This window comes from Poecilia reticulata, linkage group LG21 (genome assembly GCF_000633615.1).
Source record: "Poecilia reticulata strain Guanapo linkage group LG21, Guppy_female_1.0+MT, whole genome shotgun sequence".
NCBI lineage: Eukaryota > Metazoa > Chordata > Actinopteri > Cyprinodontiformes > Poeciliidae > Poecilia > Poecilia reticulata.
In genome coordinates this window covers 16,518,257-16,537,030 of record NC_024351.1, presented here as the reverse complement: position 1 = coordinate 16,537,030, position 18,774 = coordinate 16,518,257, and the positions used below count along the sequence as shown (strand labels likewise).

Sequence of the window (18,774 nt, the reverse complement as noted above, 5' to 3'; positions counted from 1 at the left end):
TGTCTTAAAATATTATTTTGTCTGTTTTACCTGGAACATGTCTGTGCTGTTGTCATGGCAATACTCCACCACCACAGTCTGGTTACGGGACAGTGTGAAAGAAATGCTGTGCTGCCCTCTGCTGTGGACCGCCTGCAACACGGAAGCAGCAACAAGCAGCATAAGTACGCTAAAACTTTTACTTTTACCACTGAAAACAAAATTAACAGTTTCAATTTGGTAAAAAAAATATATATATATCTACTGTAATTTGGCCAAATAATGGTAAATCTTTTATCATGTAAGTTCCCAAGAAACCCAAGTAGGAAGACATAAAGGACCGGGCACAAAAACGCCGTTCTTCACAAGTTCACATCCTGCCTCTGACAGGCAAACAAAGGTCAACAGACGATCAAAGGCAGGAAACTTACAAGCCGTTTTAGCGTGCACACACGCATACCTTGCTGTCCTGTGGCGTGTTGAGGATGTGCACGGCGCTGGGTTTGACGCCGTTGGCCTTGGCCCTCCGGTAAAGAGCGAAGCGGCTCTTTCTGCGCCCGCGGTCTCCGCTCGGCAGAGAGCCATTGTACCTGGAGAAGGACAGGGAAATCAGAACACTGCAATAAATCGCTGTTCTTTTAGACGATCTGCAGTGTTAAAGGACACAAGAGAGGCCAAACATACAGCCTGGCCAGTTCACTGATCTGTTACAGCGTAGATTCAAACATATTTGTAACTGAAACAAGTTTTCTTCTTGTTTTACTGCATCTTTCTATGTGATGCTGCCAACTTTGAGTAGTCACACAGATCTTTGGTGGTGTATATTTTTTTTATTCCCTTGAAATTAATTAAATGAGACAAACAGCTAGCTGTTGCAATGAGTCGTTCAGCTGGAACAGCCGTCTGAAACCAATACAATAATCAAGATGTGCTTTAAACTGAAACTTTAACTCCGTTACTTTTGCCTGACTGATCAACTGTCTAAAAAAATGTTTACTATATTCTCTGTATTGAAGTTATATTTCAGAATAAAAGTACATTTGTCTGAATATAAACCAGCCTGGTGTGATGTTAAACTTTGTTGGAGCGCTGGTACAGACGAATCTAAAGCGGCTTTCGCAGTTTTTTAAGCTGCGTAAAACATCGTTTTCACGGTTTGGGTTCACACAGAAGGCGCTATGCTACTTTCGCTAATCAGCAGAATGTGGTCATTATCGAAACCACTTGAGGTGGGGGGAACCCAGCACACCAGAAGACTGTCAAAAGAGTCATCAACTACCCATATCGGCCCACAGATACCAGCCTTGGGAAAGTATTCACGCTCTTTGCAATTTTCAGTATTTCATTGGATAGACCAACAAAAAGCAGAGTTTACGAGGGACTTGAGACTGGCAAAGAGGCTCACTGTCTATGTGGAAAACAACACTAACCCTACAACTAGAGTTTTAATGAAATGGTTTAGGTCAGAGCATATTCCTGTGTGTTAGAATGACCTAGTTAAAGAAAAAAAAAAAAACTTGCAGTCTGTGGAAATGTTTTGAAATCGCTGTACACAGATGGTTTACCTTCTATCTAACTTTAAGGAATAATGTGAAAACAATTTCAGCCTTTTGATGCATAAACTGGCAAATTACAACTAGAAGATAAAAAGCAAAATGTTGAATCAGGGGGTCAAATACAAATGGATACCAAACTATGTGCTTGTATGTGTAATAAATTTGGAAATTCAAGTGTCACTTTCTTTTTTTACTGAATATCTATCCACTGTTTTTGGGATGGTTTATCAGATAAAATTCCAAAACAATATATAGAAGTTGTTTTGGGTTGTTTTTGTTTTTGCAAAATATGAAAAAGCTCAAATAAGGAGGTTTTTTTTGTACTGTAAGGAAGCAATGAGCGCTGAAGCAGTTAAAGCTCTAGTGGAAGTATAATTTCATCGTATGGCAACGAATTAAAAACAACTCCACCTAAACAGAAACACATTTCCTCAGATCAGTGTAATAAAGCAAAACTTTCTTATTTATCTTATTTCTCTTTTACAAATTGAATTAATTTTAACCAGACCAATCAAAGTGAATTTACCAAGACGACATTTTGAACAAGTCACCAGTAGTGCAGCATTGTTTAAATCAAGGAGCATGACTCAAAGTTAACCTGAGGTGTTCGTGTCCGGCCCAGTCAGATCAAACTACTCTGAGTCAGGACAAAACAGGACACATAAGGACAAAGTTCTATGGGGCCTGAGTAACAAGATGCAGATGTGTACATCAGAGATTGTAAGAGAAAATATCTAGAGAAAATGGACAAGAGAAAATGGGGTACATAAGACAGAAACGGCATAAAAGCAGCCAGAATCTAATTTGAAAAAATCAGAACCAGAAGCATAAATCGTAAACAACAACCAGACAGGGAGATCCAGATCCTCACGGTGCAACTGTGGACCACGCAACACGCATGTGCAAACACCGTATGAAATATTCACTCCTTCTGCCCCTCAACACGGGGTTTATTTTTGTTAAGGGCAAGCCACCGCAGAGTCAAAGTTTGATACTCAGCAGAACGCTGGAGGGCCAGGAGCGAGGGGACCGGGTCGGAAGGCACCACGGGGTTGTGGACGGGAACGCGCGCGGAGGCAGACGTTTGAAATGCTGACGAGTGTGGGCGAACTCTGCTGGACGTTGCGCATCGTACGGAGACCAGTAAAGACAACGAGTGTTGGCAGGCAGGACGAGGCTACACAGAGCACATGGACCGCAGTGAGGCAGACATCAACTGCAGAGGGCATGTGAGCGTCAGCGGCTGACCTTATCCATGTAAAAGCACACATGCACAAAACAGGCCTGGGAGTAATGATATCAGACAGGAAGCAGAAGAAAGAAAGGCCTATTTAAACATATTTCATCTGACTTTTAAAGGGGCTGCTGTGTGACCAATGGTCTCTAACAAGTCCTACCAAAAACATATTCTAGGATCGATTTAGTAAAAACATTATTACCTATAATAACCGCACAATATTTTCTGTTGTAATATTGTATAGTAAATTGTTTTTAACGCTTTAAGAAATTTTTTTACACCTGAATTTCTTTTTCGCGGGGCAATAAAATCTTCTATACTTTTCAGAGTTTCCCTCAGTGTATTATCAGCCTGGCAGGCCTCCAGGCTATAGTTGTACCACCACCAGGCAAAGAATTGTTCATTTATTTATGTTAGCTTTTTTTTTTTTTTTTATGTTTGGCTTTTTTAAACACTTTGTAGTTGATGTTAGTAATTTCTTCCAATAACACATAATTATTACTTGGAGACATTTTCAAATTTTCTGTCCATTTTGACCATTTTTAAACTCAAAAACACGGTGAGATGACCAGCCTAGCGACCCCTACCATCGGCATTAGCAGGTTTTCTGGGGGGAACCCGGCTCTTCTATTATATTCTTCTACAAATGTTTTCTTTCCTGGCATTAACAGATTATAATCACTGAATTAAAGATAACAGGATCTGAAATTGAGCAATTTCAAATGCTCACAGTAGCATAATTTGAGAAAAAAAAACTGTTTCATTGTATTCACATTTTTTAAAACCAAAAATATATCATTATATATAACATTAACTATGTTGTTAGTTTTAAAACAGTACTACTTCATAAGAGGGCTTGGTGGAGATGTAATGTTTTTGGTGACTAGAAACATTTCCTGAAAGCTTAAATTGTCTTTTGTAGATAAGAGAAACACCATTTTTAAGCCAGCAACTGACCAACAGAGCTGCATTCAGCACAGAGCAAACTCACCACTGGTGCTTGTTAATCATTGTAGGTATTTCAGTAAAAAGAATTACCCTGCGACTTCTTGAACAGTAATCGAGAATTTACAGGTCGAACCTTAACGGCCGCTAAAAATCTGTATCAGTCAGCAAAAGCCTGATTTGTCCCCCTCTGGTTTTATATTACGGGATGCAGATAGCCACGCTCGAACTGAGAAAGGCTCTCACTTGTTACTCGTCCTGATCTTAAGGATGTAAAGGGGAGCTCTGTTCAAACAGACAGATAACAAGGTGGCGGGGGCAACTAATCGGTATGCTGATGAGAGCAACCACAGCCTCCTCTCTATGTTCATCCGAAGGAAGGAAGCGATAGGCCATTAGGTCACTTATCTTTGGCAGACACAGGAAGCCTGCATTAGCAGTGTTTGGTTAAGATGGTGCATCTGTGTGTGTACATATGTGTGTGTACATATGTGTTTGTGTGTTGTGGCATTTATGGTCCCTGCAGACCTCCGCACAGCGTGCAGCTGTAGGGGCTGGAGCTGCTGTGGAAGCCGGTGGCTGTCATCAGCACATCCTGCCCACTGCATGCATGTGTGCGCTAGTGATGCAAAGGGGCTTTTCTCCTCCTCTTCCTCTTCATCCTCCTACTTCACCTCCTCCGCCTTCATCCCTGGCATGAATCAGACTGAGACGATTTTCTATCAATTCTTAATAATCAGACCCATATATATATATGTATGTAAAGTGAGGTGCACGCATATGTCTGACAATGGTTTGATCCTCAGACCTACTTTTAGGCAGTCACGGATCCAGCAGTGGATGACATCATTGGGATTTTCAGCCTGCTCACCCCCACTACAACCATTGATGAATAAGCGGCTATCACCGTAGTAGCCTTCTAATGTAGTACAGCAACTGCAGATTTTGCATCATTTCCACTGAAATCTGCATTGTTATATTAAGTGCTGGGATATTATTTATAAATGCTGCTCGGTTTATTCGCTAAACCTACTTTATATCACTGTTAAGCTGTCAGACTGTTGGCAGAACCGACGGGCATGTGTAATAAATGAGCCTAACTATGTTACTACAATACAGCTGGTGTCGAAAAACAATGTTAAGAGCGACATACTGTGAGTAAAACCGGATTTAACACGTCGCATCACGGATTACTGTGTTAATGGGGGCTCCCACGCATTTAATATGATTTGCCGCTGGAGCGTTTTTTCCCCCTCAATCGTTACGTTACAGAAGGACTTACCCTAAAATGACCAGCTCTCCGTATTTCACCGGGTCTTTAACGGGCACATCATCGTCTCCGTCTTTTTTCGGCGAATTCATCAGACTGGACTCCTCCAATGAAAAGGAAAAATAAGAAAAGAAAAGAAAGAAGCAGAAAACCTCGACCAGTGGCAAAAAAAAAAATAGTGAGGAGATAATAAAACAAAGCTATCACACTCTAAACTATATTTGGTTGGTAGTCTTATCAAAGTTTGGGCACAGTTGGGTAAAGTTTTCCCAGACGTCCTGGTGTTTGTTTTATCGTTTTAATCCTGTGAAGAAGCATCTTTTCTGGCGGTTAAGGCCAGTGGGAAAGCTAGTTTGTATCGCGGTAAACCTGTTCAGTAGCATAGGGTACAACAACGGCTAACGGCAGGGTGTAAGACGTACCAACTTTTTCAGGAGGGTAGGAATTCACAGTGGGCTTTAAATATTTTATAAACCATCGTTCTATCCGCTTATATTAATTCCGTATTTCTTACAACGTATTTAAATGCTATTAGTTCGTACGAATTAAAGATAGACCTGCTGGTATTTTAAAAAGTGAGTGAGCTGAAAAGCGAAAGCCACCTTCCTGAGTCCAAATGGTTTCTTCCATCGAGAGACTCTGGCTCCCACTGATGGAATAAAATGAGGCGTTTGGAAATTTACAGGAAGTACTTGTGTCCCAAGGCGTATTGATGGATTCTGCAGTTTCTAAGCTGATGATATACGTCTTCTAATTTAATATCCGACCATAAAGCGTTAGTACTGTTGTAGTTCATTATAAAGTCTGACGTAATGAGTCTCTTTGCGGGCAGAGGCGAGATGTGGGTGAACATTAGCGGGCTCCAGAAAGAACCTCTTCGCTGTATTTCATATGGGAGCTGAAACACAAACATAAGCCAGCTTGAGGCTTTGAATCTCTGTCATTTCTTCCTCTCCTTTTCACACTTACTCACTTCACTCGTGCTCTGTCACAAAGTGTAGTAAACTATTGCGTTGTAACCACATGAGGGCAGTGTAGAGGCGAAATAAACAGGCCAGTCTATTAAATTAGTTGATTCTTGTTGCTATGAATAATTGGTAAGCTACTTGGGACTACGTTTTGGTGTTTTTCGCTTAAGTATTTCTTAACGTTTGATTGGCTACTGCAATTGATTTAAAAATGATTGTGTTTTCCGTTTCTGGTTGCTGTCATGTTTTATTATTTTAATATTGTGTAAGTAATTACAAGCAAATTCATTATTCTTTATTATTAATGTGCATTTTTGTATTTTCTCATTAAACATTTAAGATGAGAAGTATTTGGTTTTAATCATTTATATTGAGGCTTATTGATTTAACTATGCATGTATTCACTATTTTTCATTTACTGGGTGCAACAACTGACATTTATGCAAAAATTCCATTTTTACATTTAGCATATTCGTGCAAGTTGACATTTCAGTCAATGAGTTTTAGAAACTGTTCGTTTAAAATGTTGACCCTTTTCTTCTTGAATCTAAATGGTTATGCCTTTCTTTTACGTGACTGTTGCTATTTATTTGTTAATCTATTCATTTCATTGGCTTACGCGCACAATTTCGGAACTACCTGTGTCCAAATCTTGAGAAAGTAACAACAGACACAGTGCAGATCGTTGAATCTTTAACTTGACTGGAGGGGTTCACAGCAAGGTAAATTTGGCTTCTTTTCTCCTTAGGTCTTAATAAGAGCCAGAGTGGAGTGCAACGCAGTTTCTCTGATGTCAGCTCCTCCTTGCTATGGGCGTCTTTACTGCTGCTTTGATTAATGCCCTTCTTGACCAGCTTGTCAGTTTAGGAGTTCTGCCATGCCTTGGTATGTCTTTAGTTGTGCCATACACTTTCAAATTACAGTTGATGTTTTGAACGTTGTCGTGTGAGATGTTCAAAGCCTCTCACGTGGCTTTGTTGATTTATAACCAAACCATCTTTAGACCTTCCAACAACTGTATCCCCAACCTTGCTGGTGTTTGTTCCTTGATCTGCATGATCATGGTCTCTTAAGAAGTTTATGGTTGTATAATGATGCAAAAAACTGGAGAAGGTTCACATGGTTTGACTTTTTTTTTTTTGCAACAGACTATATATGAAAAGTTTTATTGTTGTGAGTATGTCCCGTGTCTTGCCTCTAAGCACTCCAGTGTTCAACTTTGACTACAGACTGTTTGGATAGAATCCAAAGTTTCAGTAACAGAATCTCTTCAGTCCGCCAGCTGGGTATAAGTGCCTTTAGCTGAAACGGAGGACTTAAAAGTGGTGTAACATGTAAAGGCTTGCATGCCCTGCACAGTCCTCTGCAGCAAGTGGTAATGCTGGAAAACACTCAAAATGTCTGTGTTAATCAGAGAAGTGAAAGGTAGCGTCCGTGGGTAATGGGTGATGACTCATCAATGAGACTCAGGATAAATGAAGCAGGCGTCCACACCCTTATTTTATGAATGACAGCCTCCCGCAGAGATAGTGTCCGCCTTTAATGATGACTCACTTCTTCTTGGGTATAAAGAAGAAGATTACACAAGCTGCCTTGGATCTATCACTTGTTTAACGTCCAACATAGTTTTCCTATGAGATACAAAGTAGAAACTGGCTAGACCAGATGTGTGCGCGTGTGTGTGTGTGTGTGTACGTGTGTGTGTGCATGTGTGTGTGCGTATGTGTGTGTGTATGATTTTCTTTCTTTCCCACTGTGGGATTAAGGTCACACCCTTGTGTTACTCTGCCTTAGTCTCTGTCTGCTTTTCCGTGGTTGTGTGGGGTTGAGTTTTAACACTAAGACGCAAACGATCTTCCAAGCTTTTAATTGATAAAACGTTTATAGCTACATTGTTGAGACATAAGGACAGAGATCCAATTTGGACAGCTGGAGTTGTTTATTTCACTTCTCGGCTCAGGAATTTAAAGCATGACCCGAACAAATGTATGGACTTTCTGCTGGACAGACCGTATGGAAAGACTATGCAGTAATCCCAAGAGGAACATTTTCCCTTTACTTTGCGCATCAAAACTTCCTGTTTTTGCTAAAGAGCATATTTAGAAGGCAAACGCAGAAAAGCAGCAGGAAGGACTTACTGGCTTGTGGAGTAGCATTTAGTTCAGAACCAATTCTTACTGTCAATGTTGATCATAAAAAGTCGGTCAGTAAGTGATAGATATGAAGTTATTTATTTATACAAATAAATAACTTGTGGAATAATTGCTTAAATGTGTCATCAAAAGTGGAAATGAGTCCAGAAATAATTTGTTAAATATAAAATTAATCATGTGTGCCTCAATTAAATGCATGGATTTTATTTTCCATCATTTAATAACTTATTTCATGAGATGAAGCACATCATAAATTAATTTAATATGTCAAACCCCGCCCACTGACGTTTGGTTGGCGGCAAGTCAAGACAGTTTCCTCCAAGTTTGCCACGACTCTGGGACAATATTTCAACTAGAAGTGTGAAAATAACTTCTGGTTATTCACCGAGCGAGCAACTTCAACCTCTACGTCTCTAGTTTGGTCTGAAATATCGCTAATAAGTTCCCAAGAAAGCTCACTTGTGGAGGAAACTGCCACAAACTTCCGACAGTATCGACGTTGGCCCCACCCACACATAATCAATTCTATATTTGCTGAATTATTTCTGCATTTAATATCCAATTTCAATAAATTAATGACACGTTTAAATGATTTCTTTTATAAGTTCTTTGTTTATTGTAAAGTGGCACTCGTCACTCTCAGTAGATGAACCCGTAAAGAGCACAACGTTTTCATCCACAATGTAAGCTTTCTGTGGTAACAATTTGAGATTTTCTTTCCTTATTTCGCAGGACATGCTCCGCTGGGCCCTGGGAGGTTTGCCTTGGTGCTGAAGTTTAGACAAACGGATTAATGGGGTGGCAGTAGCATCCAGAGTCTTTTCTGCAGCCCACAGGGATGTGTATTTGTCTTTAAGTGCGGACAGCTGATAATGTCCTTAATGCAGTCTTCTGCACCTTTCTACAGTGCCTTCCCTTATCAGCTGCAGAGCTGCACGCCTTAACAGGATGCTGATCTGACAGAGGATACTCCCACTGGTGCTGCAGCAGAAGGACATAAACAGATCTTGAGAGAGTTATTTTTTTCCCTCAGACTTCTCAGGAAATTCAGTGTTTGAGGGGCGTTTTTTTTTCATTGAATGTTTTTTTTTTGTTTGTTTTTTAAATATGTATACCCAAAACTAAAACTTGGTATTCCCCGCCTCCCACACCTCCATTTTTCTACGCCAATATTCATTGGCAAGTGAAAATTTGATTTCCCCCTTAATTAAATTATCAGACGTTTCCTCTGTTTTAAAGCTGAGATGTTTTTAACGCTCAGGTCTTTTAGCCTCTTGCCCTTCACTCTGCTGGCATGCTGGCTTCCTTCATTGATCAGCCCAGCTTCTTTTGTGCTTTCCGACAACTCAGTAATGGTCTTTGTGGGATGAGAACGAACACAGCTGAATGTGCAAAGAGGGTGCACACAAAACCCTGCTGGGTTACTTCGTCTACCTATGGATTGGACGTATCATTCAGTGTTTTGTTTGATTTGAGAAGAGACTAAAGGGAGTCCAGCATTTTGAACAAAAACAAAGAACAAATCAGATCGTTCAGAACCTCTACCAGGATGTGGTAAGAAATAAGAAAATGATATATAGTAGTCTTATTGCCAGCAGGTTGATGTAAACACTGTAGAAAACCCGGTTTTTCACTGAGCATCTAAGTCCAAAGTCCAATATGTTTATGCAGAATTTACAAGATGATTCAAGTAGGCTATTTGTTAGAAATATGTTATAAAATTACAGATTCCAATTGCAATTTCATATATTGTGCAGACGTTTTAGCTGTGGTAATGTAATGTTTTATGAAATTTTTGGAAGAAAACATAAACATGTACGCAGTGTTACATTAAACTTTTCTTTATCAATAAAAGTGCTATTACATAATTTGAGGTGGTATATAATTTCTAGTGCAAAGTTAAATAAATAAGTTTAAAAAAAAATGTAACTCAAACAGTACTTTTTCTAGTAATTTAGGTTATTGCTCATTCCTTTCAAGCCACTCTTTGGTAAGATTGACATTTGATTTAGTCACTTTGACACATTTCTTGGGGTTGCGCAGTTTGCTGACTCAGCAAACAATAACACAAAATGTTGTTGTAAATCAACTTCGGCACTTCGTCGTTGATCCAGGATGTATTTGGCAAAAATAACTCAATCTTGGTTGTTTCTAATCCAGCAGTTCTGGGAATGCATAAAATGGAGACTGAAACAGAGCCCTGTGGGACTCCTGTGCAAAGTGGGGAAACACAACAGCGGTGAGGATCAGTCTTGATAGCAAAGCCCAAACCTATACCCTCGTCAGATTTTGGTTTTAAACAACATCTTTATTTTACCAACATGTTTCTTCTGACTTTTAGGTGATATTGATGTTTTAAGGTTCCCACCAAGAGTCAAAATACAGACAACAATTTGCCCAGGATATGATTTAAGCTTGGGAATATATTGCACCACTTGATGGGGTTCCAGATCTGTAATATAATGGCATTTGCTCAACCATCTTTGTTCTGTATAAAAGCAGCAACAAGAAAAGAGTTTTAGACTGGTGTTTAAGAGAGTGTAGCCTCTTCAAAATTGAAGTTATGCTTTGCAGTTGTTGAGGTCGATCCTGCAGAGGATGGTGACAAAACTTTGGCTACGTCCACAGCGCACAGTTCCATCTGGACCAGCTGTTTTTAGTACAGTGCTATGATTTGTGTGAGCAGCATCTGCCCTCTGTCTGACTTGATATTTGGCCGGCACAGTGGTCTTGACAAAGAAGTGATTGAATCACTGCTGCTGCTGTTGGTAATCAGGTTGGCACTGTACTTTAGTTTTCAACATCCATATAGCATTTTTTTTATTGACTTATTTATTTTTTTGTAAAACATGTGCGTGAAAGTATTAGTACCTTATCAGTCAATGACAACAACATAATATCTTGGCTGCTTCTCAGTTGTGATTGTTTGCATAGCTTGCATACCATGACATTTATGTTGTCTGCATAACTTCTCATAATAATACAGGGTTGAAGCAGCGAAACCGGAAAGAAACAGCTATGTGAAATCCTCCAATTTAGCCAGAAGTCATATTAAATTAACTAAACACAGGTTAGATTGTTTGCCTTAGTTTGAGCATGTGGGATGAATTATTTATGCTACCACAGCAGGACGCTTGGCCTGCGAAGATTGGATGTTTTTTTTAGAATTTTTGCAAAATGAGCACAAATATAGATATTTCCAGGATAACTTTACTTGTATGAAACACAAATCCAAAGAAAACGTAGGTTTTATTCAAGCTCACAACTGAGCTGGTTATTCTCATCCATTTCTTTTCTCCCTTTTGTAAATATCAGACGACTGACACGCATGCCAGGTTGTAAAAACTCACATGCTTTTGAATGTTAAGCAGACAAAAACATTTTTTCAAACCATATCAAATTCAAATGTGGATCAAAAATAATGCTGCTTGTAAATTGTAGAAACGGGTAGAAATAAAACACATCTCTTAATCTGGATTTAGTCTGTATTGTATATTGAAGTTTCCACCTGAAAATAATGCTGCTTGTAAATTGTAGAAACGGGTAAAAATAAAACACATCTCTTAATCTGGATTTAGTCTGTATTGTATATTGAAGTTTCCACCTGAATATTTGGTGGGGGAATGGCAAAAAAAAAAAAAAAAAGATGAGAGTCAAAACTGTCATTTTAGATCACTTGTACACTTCAGCCATCTGCTGCTGGTTTCTTTGTCATTGTTGCCATAGAGACAGCAGCAAACAAAGAAAAGGTATGTCTGTCATTAAACAAACTGTCTCGTCTCCCCTGTTTGTGTTGAAAACTTGAAGGCAACCAACAAAGCAGAACTTGAGACATTAAAGCACGACGCAAGCGAAACTGGACAGCAACAAACGACTCTGCCCGTAGTGTGTGTACCTGCTGGGTGTGTCCATATTTTATGTTTTTATGTATTTTATGAGCAGGCGCGATGCCGCAGATGGCTCAGCATATTCCCATTCTCTGGTAGCAGAGCCTCTGCTACTGCTAGTGATTTCAGCCTGCTCCCCCCCCTGGGGAGCGATCTAATTGCATACGCAAGCAAGTTTTGTCACTTTACACCAAATAAACAAATGTGGTAGCAAATGACTGTCTGGTCTATGCCGCACGTAGCGGCTTCAACAGACACACAGATCTCAGGGTAAAGCCGAAGACCACGAGAAACTGGAGATAACAGCTTTTCGTGGACAGAAAATCACAGCCAAAACGGACCAAATATAAAGCTCATAAACATGTGACGGGATTAACCTTTGTATTCGGGGGAAAAGGGCAGAGCGTAAAAGCAGCAGTTCAAGTCTGCGTGGCCTCTCGGAAAAAGAGGAACACATGCGAGGAGATCTATTTTTATTGCGGAATTAAAATGATCTGTGGGGCACTGTCTTGGTTTTTAACTCGAGGTGTGGAAGGCCTCTAATCCTGCACTGCTGAGCCCTTCTACAACTGTTAAAACAATTTTAATAAGGCACCTGCTAACAACCTGCTGTACATGTACATGACCCAAGCATACACACACACACACGCACACACACACACACACACACACACACAGCTGCTGGTCCAAGCTTTGCCGAGTGCTTCACATTAAAGCAGATGGCTCTTCAGACGGGACGTTTGTAAGAACCAGTGGGGAGGCTCTGTGTGTGTGAGTGTGAATGAAGTGTGTGTGTGAAGTGTGTGGGGTGGGTTATTTTGGGATTTTGTGCTATGTGTTATTTAGGGATGTAAATAACACATCCATAAATAAAGAAAACAGAGACAGAACCGGCCTTGTCAGTTAAGACCTCGACAGTTTATATATTAATAATCACACAGAACGTAAACTGTAATACCTTTTACTTAATTCTGACATGTTTTATTTCCTCTGGTAAAAAAAAAAAAAAAAAAAAAGTGTACTGATGCACGAATGGGTTGTTTCACTGACATTATGAAGCGGAATCAGGTCCATATTATTTTTTCTGCTTACAGAAAGCCAGTGCATTGTGCCCTTTCGGGCCCATGCCTTCATAACCAGCCTTTTTCTTTCATTGATATTGCCTTTTTCCTTTTGCTATCTCAGTCTGTCCATCTGTCACTGTGGTGTGCCATGTGTCACACAGGAAGGTTGCAGCACATGTCAGTTCCTGTCACAACCGAAACACAACTCAACATTTATTCACCCCATCGTGCCTTTGTCTATAGAAGACAAAAGATTTGTCATAATTAAAAATTCTCGCAGCTTCCTGTTATTTCAGATAGGCATCGGTAGAGGTAACCATTATTGCTAGGCTTTTCTGAGGTATCTTAGCTTCTTCAAATGGCTTCTGAGAATTTGTTTTAACAAAACAAGTGCAGTGCTTTGCATTTCTTAACTTGTTTTTTTTTTTGTTTTTTTACATTTTGTCACGTTAATGTCACATACTTCCATTTACTTCAATGGGCTTCTATGGTGTGAGCAATTTTAACGCAGAAGGAAAATGCTACAAACTTTGAGTCAACTTAGAGTCAATACTTTAGCCACAATCTCAAGTCTTTTGAGATTTACTGGAAGGAGGACCTCTAATCGCTTCATCTTCTAAGATTGCCATCTATCGTCACACCGTCTCTAAACAGCTTTACCCACAGTTTGATAGGGCCAACACCATGTTTCACCATTGTACAGTGTGTTCAGGGTGAATCCGAGTTCAGTGTGTTCTGTTTGGATCTTTTCTGACCAGAAATCCTCTTCCACTTGTTTGCTACTTTTTGTCGGAAAATGCAAAGTGATTCTCTCCAACTCCTCCAGAGTCAAAGTGGGCCTCCGGATTTGTGCTCTGATCATTAAACTTTGTCCGATTTGGCGGATTTGCGGTTCTGACGTGCTCCTTTTATGTCCAGTTGAATGAAATAGTTCCCACAAGATTAAATGTATTAATGGGTGTGATAATAAAGCAGTTGCACACCACATTTCAACATTTTTATTGGTGGAACATTCAGAAGACCATGTACCGTTCTCCTTTCAGTTCTCGTTATGCAGCGCCGTGTTGGTCGACGACACAAAATCCCACTAAAATACGTTGCCGTTTGCGGTCTGAAAATGACAGAAATGAGTATAAATACTTCTGCAGCTTTCTGTGCCTGCGTCTAATTATACATTTCATTCAATAAAGATTAAATGAGACGGATTTCATCCAGCGAACACTGCCGCTAATGCACCGCCTCCATTAATTACAACTGTGTGCCCTAAATCGTTGGTGCTGCGTTGGTGCCGCCTGCGGCAGAAGCACGTCGCCCTCCCATTGCACAGCTCTCCTCGAAAAAAGGCGAACGCAGGCTCTGGGCTCCCTATAATTATTAGCACATTGTCCGCAGCAGAGGGGAACAGAGTGTGCAACAGACTCAGGAGGAGCTCTCAAAAGTGCCATGCTAGCTGAATGCCACCCCGCGTGTTGCTTTAATGGACGCCGTTTAAGCGGGGAGGGCCTTTGTGCTGCAACTGTGACGGCGAAGCTCTGGCCCGTCCAATAATAGCATGGCTTTTGTCCTTTTGAGCGGGATCTGCTGGAAAGAACAATTATGTCGATGCGGAGGAATTTTATTGGCCCTGTAGCGAGTGACAAAGGAATAAATTTTTAGCTTAAAAGGCCCAGAGAGATACAAGCGGTAAGATGCTGAGGAGAAAAGAGAACTGCAGAAAGTAGCTCATTGAATTACACACAGCAAATGTTTGTTGTGCTGCGGGGTTTCGCACGAATCATCTTTTTTTTTAAAACTTTGTAAAAGTATTACAGTCAAAAAGTATCCAGTAAATTAGAAAGGTGCGGATTTCTTTTGTCACCGATATCAGTCGTTTCTGGTAAAGCGTTTGCTGATCTCAACTTCCTGTGTGATACTGTATTAAAGGTAATAAAGTAGTATGTAAAATATTACTGGTGAAATATTACCAATTTCATCAGTATCACACTTTTATCAGTGATATTCTGGATGCTCCAGTGTTAGTTTCTTTTTCCACAGCAACAGATATTTTATCCCAACTGGACTTCTGTCGTAGTGCGGTGGTCAAACACGGGTTAACTCTCATAAGAAAGTTACAAGGATGTTTTGACAACAACACAAGAGCTAAAAGTGATTAGCTTTATCTTTTGTTTCACAGTGCACTCAACGCATACAGCTACAGTTTGCAAAAAAAATTTGCATCTTGTGCAAAGCAGTTTGCTTAACGCTAGGCTAACATATTTAATCTGTTTTAATTTGACTAACTGCTCCGGGAGCAAAACTGTTCTCTAACTTTACACACGTAACGCTTTACTTTGAGCGTTGTTCAACTTAACGACCAGCGTTTCAGCAGCTTTCTGTGCAGTTCTGCTTTCCAATCAGAGAGCCGTCTGCACATAAGTGAGCAGATCGAAACAGTTTCTCTTTAGAACATGAAGAGTGTTTTAAGAAGGTTTTATAAGGTGCTTACATTACAAAGGTAAACCTAAATTTATTTGATCAATAAAATGATGCGGATAACCTGAAGCCTTGCTTGCTGCACGCATGAACATAAGAAGCAGAGGAGTTGAGATTTAACAGAGACACTTGACAAGGCCTTGATTTCTGTGTTGGATAAGGATGTCTATTCATTTAAATATGCACAATTCTTCTTACATTTGACCTTATGAAAAGAACAGAAAACTAAACTAAGCTATGTTTGTAATGGCTTCATTAAGACAGAGATTTGGATTCAGTCCTCTATCTTGGGCTGCAGTTGCCACTAAAATACATCTTGCAATAATTAGGACGGTGTGCTTTTTCAGTAAGGTTGTTGATGTTCTATCCTACGAATGTTGTTTTGTCACTTTGTTTTCTCAGTTCTGTTTTTTTACCCACTTTCTGCAGGTGTAGAAGAAGACTTATAGGGTGTTTTCTTCATCCTTTTGTCTCTATCATCTTCCTCTTTGCTTTTTAACTTATTACCCCCTTTCTTTTCTGTCTTCGTGTCCCATTTAACCCAGAGCACCTTCTAATAAATTTTTTTTCTATATATCAAGCAGAGCGCTATATAGAAGGCCATAATAACAATAGCATTTCTTCCTGTTCTTTTGGTTTAAGTCTATTTAACGAGGTGCGTTAAAATGTGCTGGAGAGACTAGGATTTTCTTTTCCCAAACTCAGTGACATGTATAGAGAAACATAATGCTCCCCCCTCCTCCACCTGTTGCTACGCACTGCTGGAAAGCAGGCCGCGCCTCCCCGCAAACTCTTAAGGGGGACAAATGATGCATTCCGAAGATATTTTCTGTCACAAAAAGCTCAGACAGTCATGATGTCAAAACAAAATTAGCATCTGACCTCACTCCTAACAGGTAACTGTTTTCACACTGCAGTTGACAAGGTACATATTGTACATCTTCTAAAGCAAACAACCATTAACTGTACTGTAGCTTGCAGGCAAATAGTTGTGAAGCAAGGTCTGGAATGACAAAAAGAGATATTTTGTTAAATAATTTAATTGACTACTGCTACTAACTTGACCAAGGGCGTATTTTAAGTTATTGCTTTCCACTTTATCAAAAATAATTAACCCATGGCATAGATAACTGTAATACCAAAGCAATTAACTGCTTTGTTTTAAATCATAATACAAATGCAGTGATAATAACTATATTTTTAACTCAAGGATTCTCAAACCAGCTGTAGTTTGGCAGTAAAACTTGAGTAAAAGCTCGGAAATTGAAACTTTTTTTTTTTTTTTACTTTAGCCCCTGAGCATTACCAAGTGTTAACTCTTCGCTTCTATGGAAACAGCTGTAGGACGACACAGACAGCGAGGTGTGAGGAAAAAAAAAACCCCAAACATGTCTGCTCGTTTTTGTCTTCCACATCCACGTATCTTTCATTGAGAACGTCGACATTCGTGTGCAGTTTCAATTCGGCGTCAGCTCTCTTTTGTGTCGACTTGTAAGGCTTAATTGGTGGCTTTCCGATGAGCTGAATGAAGAACTGGAGGGAGATTAAAATCAAAGAGGAACGCCTGAGTAAACAGTTGACAGGGGAACTACCAGTAGGCTTGGTTTGTGAGCTTTGTTTGAAGTCGACCCCGTCAAAGGCGTACAATAGAGTAGTCAGCCTCCGCCCGGGGAAAAAGAATAGAAACAAACAAACAAAAATGTAGAAAATGTCCATTTAATTGTATTGTTTAAACAGAGGGGCCACAGGTGAGCCTGACAGGGTTTGACACCAGCTATCGTGTGTGCGGAGCATGTGCCGGTGAGCACATTGACAGCGGTACAAAAGGCCTGTGACACATGCAGCATGATTCACCGGCCCCAGCGCTGACGTAACATCGGGAGTAGTTTCAAACTCCTCTCCCTTTTACACATTTCCTCTCACAGGTTCCCCCTTCTGAGCCACGTTTTCGGTCAAAGTTTCCACATCCAAAAACCAAAAAGGGTCGTGAATGGGAAAAAAAAAAAAACAAACAAAACAAAACAATAAGAAAAGTGTCGCAAAACAAGGGGTATGTTTGACACTTCTTCTGGCACCCAACTGCTCTGACGAGAAAAAACAACAAAAAGGACAGGAAATTCTTGTGTCTGGTGATCCTACTTTAAATAACAACAACAACAAAAACGCTGGAGAAAAAGCGACGGCGGTTTCGTGAGAGATAACTGGGCCCCCGTCTCATTTGTGTGACTATCTCGGGCGAACAAGCTCCGTCCTTCAAGCCGGACACATGCGGAGTAGCGCTTTGCTTTCGGCCAAGCTTCACATCGACATCTGCAGAGCAAACACAACAAAAGCAAACAGAGCAGCAGAGAGAGACACAAAGCAAGCATTCCTGAACAGGAATCCAGACTTTTTTTTTTTTTTTGAGTCTTTGGAAAGTTCTTTTTTTTTTTTTTTACGAGATGGAGTCACATAAACACGCACACACAAAAACACTTTATAGGATTTCACCTGTCCTTCTGGTGACTCTGATCTCAGTGCCAACAATCAGCTTTGCTAAAAAAAAAAAAAAAAACTAAAAACTTTCCTGGCTTTTATTGCACACCCTCTTTCTTAAGATCGCATTTTCACAAGCAACTTTATTCCTTATTTTTGAATGGCATGGGTGACACATGACGCTCCAAGCGGCGATATCAAGTGTTAAGCAGGCAGAGGAAAGCAAACAAAGACTGAATGGCTTTTGAAATAGTATAGCCCGACTTCAGATCTGTGCCTCAGGATTAGTGGTTTACTCAAGAGGCGAAGCGGCAGGACGGTGATGAATAAACTTCATCATCATCATGTGATTTCCTCTCCGCTGTGCGTGCGTTTTTGGCGGCGACGCTCTCTTAGTAATGAAGTCTGTAGAAAAGAAAACACGAGAACCGATGCAAGAGTCTGCCAGCCCGGATTGGACTGAACCGGACTGGACGAAGTGATACTCGGAGACCTTTTGACGGGAGCACGCTTTACCTCGCAATCACTACGCGGAAACTAGAGATCTCATCATTTATTCACAACAAATGACTCACAGGAGCAGAAAGGAAACAAGCTGAGGCTCACTTCTCTTCGGTTTGTCCTTCTTTCAACTATCGCAACGCCCTAAGCTCTCATTTCCTCTTTTATGAGCTCAACCTTTTTCAGACGGGAAATATTGCTTTTTTTTTTTTTTTTGGTAATGCAAAAGTAGCAACCGGTCATTGAAAAGGCACCACTTCCATATTG

The 18,774-nt window shown here is 40.2% G+C and overlaps 1 protein-coding gene across 4 annotated transcripts in view; it reads right to left on the bottom strand.

Annotated features, from left to right (window-relative positions):
* LOC103457902 (E3 ubiquitin-protein ligase pellino homolog 2) overlaps positions 1-5,400 on the bottom strand; it is a 36,000-nt gene extending 30,600 nt beyond the window's left edge. For 3 of the 4 annotated variants that reach the window (XR_001776110.1, XM_017302291.1, XM_008398374.2), the window contains exons 1-3: positions 5,000-5,400; positions 440-569; positions 31-132 (exon numbers count right to left, since the gene is read on the bottom strand). Coding sequence is in view for 3 of the 4 variants with exons in the window: in XM_017302291.1 (XP_017157780.1) it covers positions 31-132; positions 440-569; positions 5,000-5,079 (312 nt within the window). In the remaining variant the exon portion in view is untranslated. Of the gene's footprint in view, positions 1-30; positions 133-410; positions 570-4,999 lie in introns of those variants that run through there. The other variant, XM_008398375.1, reaches the window with a different exon arrangement.
* Positions 5,401-18,774: the final 13,374 nt, after the last annotated feature.